The 5000-nt window shown below is 50.4% G+C and overlaps 1 protein-coding gene across 1 annotated transcript in view; it reads right to left on the reverse strand.

The window, feature by feature from the left end:
• The window catches only part of LOC119596977 (transcription factor HES-1-like), a 2059-nt gene extending 296 nt beyond the window's left edge, over nt 1-1763 (reverse strand). The window contains exons 1-2 of the mRNA XM_037946389.1: nt 1606-1763; nt 1-1428 (exon numbers count right to left, since the gene is read on the reverse strand). The exon at nt 1-1428 is cut by the window's left edge and continues 296 nt beyond it. Coding sequence (XP_037802317.1) covers nt 286-1428; nt 1606-1674 — 1212 coding nt within the window. The 5' untranslated portion in view covers nt 1675-1763 and the 3' untranslated portion in view covers nt 1-285. The remainder of the gene's footprint in view (nt 1429-1605) is intronic.
• Nucleotides 1764-5000: the final 3237 nt, after the last annotated feature.

The raw sequence follows: 5000 nt of genomic DNA on the forward strand, positions 1-5000 counted from the left end.
TCACGATTCGTTGTATTTTTGTTCACGTATGAGTGGTGGAAAAAGTGCTCAGTAAAATAAAATAAATAATAATAATAAATAAACGAATACGATAGAGAAATAAACTTAATAATGATGATACAGACAATAAAAATGAAAATGTATAATCTTATATCGCATCACTTATGCCCAATTCAAGGTTATCACATATAGGTTATCGATGTTCCTTCTGATCACATGTTCACCACTTTCGTCACATAATTTCCAGCCTTCACTGCAACATGCGCTCCCCTCGTCGCTCTCGCTTCACCAAGGACGCCACATCCTCCTCATACTCAAGTCGTAAGGACCGTCGTCCTCCACCTCGACGTCGATCTCCACGTCCTCCTCGTCCTCCTCCTCGGACAGGGCTTCGTCTGTGTCCATCTCCTCCTCCTCCTCCTCCTCCTCCTCGCTACTCGCACTCGGCTGGAAGTGAGTAAATTCGCGGGAGAAACTTTGGGGGGAGACGCTGGGTGGGGGTGTGGGCGGGCTGTGGGCGTGAGGGTGGGTGGGATACGTCACTGGGACGGGAGAGGAACACGGGTAGTGCGCTGGCAAGGGCGCGAGCGAGGAGATGGGCGTGGCGGATGGAGAGGCTGAAGGCGACGGTGATGGGGCGCAGGGGGTGGAGGAGGGAGGGGGCGTGGGTGGACACTGGGCGGTGGAGGCTGCGGGCTGCGCTGCGGGCGTGTGGGAGGCGACGGACGAGGGCGTGGGGACACTCGTGGCACTCGAGGATAGAACTGTGAGGTCCTGAGGCAGGAGGAGCCTGGGATCTAACCCGCCCTGGATCAGGAACGCGACCGCCCCTGTCGGGAGGCGGGTCGGCACCAGGGTAAATCGCGGGGCCTCCTTCGCGGCACTCTCCGGGTTGGCACTGTCCTTTGAGGCACTGTCGGCTTTGGCACCTTCTTGTTGCACTGTAGAGGGCTCCTGTGCGGCCTCGCTGGTCGCGGGTGTGACAGGTGCATCTGGCGCGGCGAGTCTGCTGGGCGTGTCTTCCGACGGCTGCGGCGTGTGGGCGTCGCGGGCGTCCGTAGGCGAGGTGGCAGGCTGCAGTGTCTTCAGGCAGGACTGGAGGTGAGTCAGAAGCCGTTCCCGGAGCGCGTCCTTCCCCGCCTTGCTGAGCGTCTGGTCCACGACGCCCATGCACTTCGTGAAGCCCTCCTTGTAACTGGCGCTCGCCGGCTCCTCCATCGCGCTGTTCTCGGCTCGGGCTTCTCCCCCCTCGGTCCTCAGTGCCTTCAGGTGCTTCACGGTCAGCTCCAGGATGTCGGCCTTCTCCAGCTTGTTGGCTTTGCCGCCGTCGGACTTCACCATCTTGGCGTCCGTCAGGAGTCTCGCCAAGTCGTTCAGGCTCGTGTTGATCCGCTCCCGACGCTTCTTCTCCATTAGCGGTTTCCGAATCTAAAAGAGAGAAATAAACACTAAGTCCAAACACTCGACCAATCGTATGTCCACGAAATAAAAAGCAAAAACCGAAAAAAAAACACGATTTAAAATCTTACACTTTAACCCCCCCCCCCCCTTATCTTTCCTATTCTCTAAATCACCACACCGATTCATAGCGAATGTTTTTTTTACCTTCCGTGCTTCGCTGACGGGTTTCGGCGGCCTGGCCTTGTTCACGACTTGCTGCTGCTGAACCCCCATGGTTGTGCGCGAAAAGTGGAGCGAGTGGACGTGTGCGGTGGCGGCGGCGGCGTGGTGGAGCTCGAGCGCTTACATTCACACCTGTGAAGGCCTCGTGGCGGTCTGAGGGGTCACGCTTCCAACCTGCCTGCCCACGACACACGACTCATCCATGACACACGACGTCGCACTTGCTTTCGTTCGCCCACTCCTTGGCGCGGGTTATTTTTCGTCTGTGGAGGGGAATTAATCTTTTTTTTGTGTCTTGAAAGTGGGTTTGTAAATTTAGCTTTACTTGTTTCTCATTAAGAGAGAGAGAAAAGGGTATATGATGTAGAAAAATTCATGAATTTATGGTGATATCCTCGATTTCTTTTTCAAAACTATTCGCCCAGGATGTGCGCTCGCTCCGATTGGTCACGTGTAGCCGGGTGCTTGGCTGTGATTGGTGCTCGCGGTCACGAGTCTTTGAGATGATTGGCTGGAGGGTCGCATGGCCGGTTCCGGATTGGCGGAGAGCTTTATGCGGGAAGTTCTCAACCCTACAGAAGTTCGGAGATAAACGGTCTATCGAGCAAAAAAAAGAAAGAAAAAAAGAAGATGCAAAAACTGCACACTGCACCGGAGTCACGTGACAACAATTTCAGACAATGACGCCGCGCGTTTAATGCGCTCAAAACACCTTGCCGGAGACGCGCGTACTGTTACCCAATCCCTCTCGCCTCCTACTGGCACTACAGGTGTTTAAAAAAAAATCAATCTAGCAGCGAGCTTTCATCCTGAATTCTGAATCGGCGAAGTAATTACAGGTGTGGTTTCTATGGCATCCCCGCACGATGGCCCGGGGACACAAAGACACCTCGCTCGCTCAGAAGCCGAGGCACACGCGGCCGTCGTGATCTCCCAATTGTAGCGGGCGTGCCACCGCCTCTCGGGACGATTTTGTGAATGAAATTTTCTACCTATGTTGCGCTACCTTTCGAGGATTTTTTGTGAATTAAATTCTTGAGCTTCACTTTACTGTCTCTGAGGATTTCGTGAACGAAATTTTCTACCTCTACTTCGCAACCTTTCGAGGATATCTATCTATCTATCTATCTATCTATCTATCTATCTATCTATCTATCTATCTATATATATATATATATATATATATATATATATATATATATATGTATGTATGTATGTATATATACATATTTTTTATGAATTAAATTCTTGAGATTCACTTTGCTGTCTCTGAGGATTTTGTGAATGAAATTTTCAACCTCTGCTTCGCTATATATATATATTGTGAATTAAATTATGTTTCACTTTACTGTCTTCGAGGATTTCGTGAATGAAATTTTTTATCTTAACTTTGCTGTTCTTTGGAGAATTTTATGAATGAAATTTTCTACCTCTGCTTCGCTACCTTTCGAGGATATTTTTGATGAATGAAATGCTTAAGCGTCACTTTGCTGTCTTTGAAGATTTGTGAATGCTTGGGTGGAACAGATACGAAAGAAGAGAAAGAAAGAGAGAGAGAAAGGGGGGAGAGAAAGACAGAAAGAATGATTGAGAAAGAAAGAAAGAAAGAGAGAAAGAGAGAGAATACGAGCCAGACAGACAGACAGAAACAGAGAGGAAGAAAAAAAAAAGAGAAAGACAGACAGACAACCGAACAGAGCCTGTTACCAGAAGACCCGTGACCTGAAACTCCTGAAAAGGACTCGGGGACTGGCGCAGAAGGAGCAGCAGGAGGAGGAGGAGGAGGATGCAGGTCAGACGCGAGAGGCTGTCAAGGATTGCGTCACGCCACTTCCGCTCGGGGTAATTGCTCTACTCGAGTGTGCATCCTGAGACGTACACACACACACGTGGCTCTGTGTGTGTGTGCCTTTTTGCATTGTTTTTCTCTGTTATTGTTATTGTTGTTGTTTTTCTATGGGCCCTTCCTCTTGTATGCAAGCATATAAACACACACACACACACACACACACACACACACACACACACACACACACACACACACACACACACACACACACACACACACACATATATATATATATATATATATATATATATATATATATATATATATATATATATATATTATATATGTGTGTATATATATATATATATATATATATATATATATATATATATATATATATATATATATATATATAAATATAGATAGACAGATAGATAGATATACACGCACGTACACCCATCTTTCTCCCTGTCCTTGTCTCCCTCATTCCCCTCCCTTTTCCTCTCCCTCCATCCCTCTCCCTCTCACCCCCTCCCTCCTCCCTTCTCTCTCCACGTTTTCTCCTTCCCCCCCTCTCTTTCCCTCCCTCCTCTCCGCCTCTTCCCTCTCCCTCTACGTTTTCCCCTTCTCCCTCTTCCCTATGTTTCTCCCCCACCTCTCCCATTTTCTCTTTCCCCCTCCCCATTTATCCCCCTCTTCCTCTTCCCTCTCTTTCTCCCCTTCCTTTCCTTCTCCTTCTACCTCCATCCCCCTCCTCCTCCCTCCACTTCCTCCCCTCTCTCTCCCTCTCCCTCTTTCCCCCTCTCTCTCCTTCTCCCTCTTTCCTCTTCTCTCTCTCCCTCTCCCCTTCTCTCCCTCTACCCCCCTCCTCCCTCCCTCCCTCCCTCCCTCCCTCCCACCCCTCTCAAACTCCAGCGCTGAAAGAAATAACGCCCCCTCTCCCTTCCCCCCTCCCTCCTCCTCCTCCCCCCTCCCTCCTCCTCCCTCCCTCCCCCTCCCTCCCTCCCTCCCCCCCATTCATCCTCAGGACGCGCGGCCACCGTCTCCGTGGGCGTCGCCTGGCAGGTTGAGCGCCCAGGGCCAGTGCCGCGGGCGGGCTGACGCAGGCGGCGACCTTTCACCTCGACCTTCCGCAGCTCGAGGCGCCCTAAAAACTCTCCGCTGCTCGGACGTGCCCGGCGTGGGCAGGCGGAAAGAGGGGGTAGGGTGGGGGTGGTGATGGTGGGGTGGGGGGGGGGATAACAAGGTACCCTCGAGGCTTCATTTTTAGATAACCGCTGCGGATGTTTCAATGGGTAGGGCGGGAGTGGTATGTGTGGGTACGTGTGTGTGTGTGTGTGTGTGTGTGTGTGTTTATGTGTGTTTGTGTATGTGTTTGTGTATGTGTTTGTGTGTGTGTGTGTGTGTGTGTGTGTGTTTTATGTGTGTGTGTGTGTTTGTATGTGTGTTTGTTTGTGCGTGTATGTGTGTGTGTGTGTGTGTGTTAATGTGTTTGTGTCTGTGTGTATGTTCGTTTGTGTGTTTTTTATGCGTGTATATGTTTCTGTTTACGTATGTGTGTGTTTGCACGCGTGTGGCTTACGTACGT

Source organism: Penaeus monodon, chromosome 3, assembly GCF_015228065.2.
Source record: "Penaeus monodon isolate SGIC_2016 chromosome 3, NSTDA_Pmon_1, whole genome shotgun sequence".
NCBI classification, from domain to species: Eukaryota; Metazoa; Arthropoda; class Malacostraca; order Decapoda; family Penaeidae; genus Penaeus; species Penaeus monodon.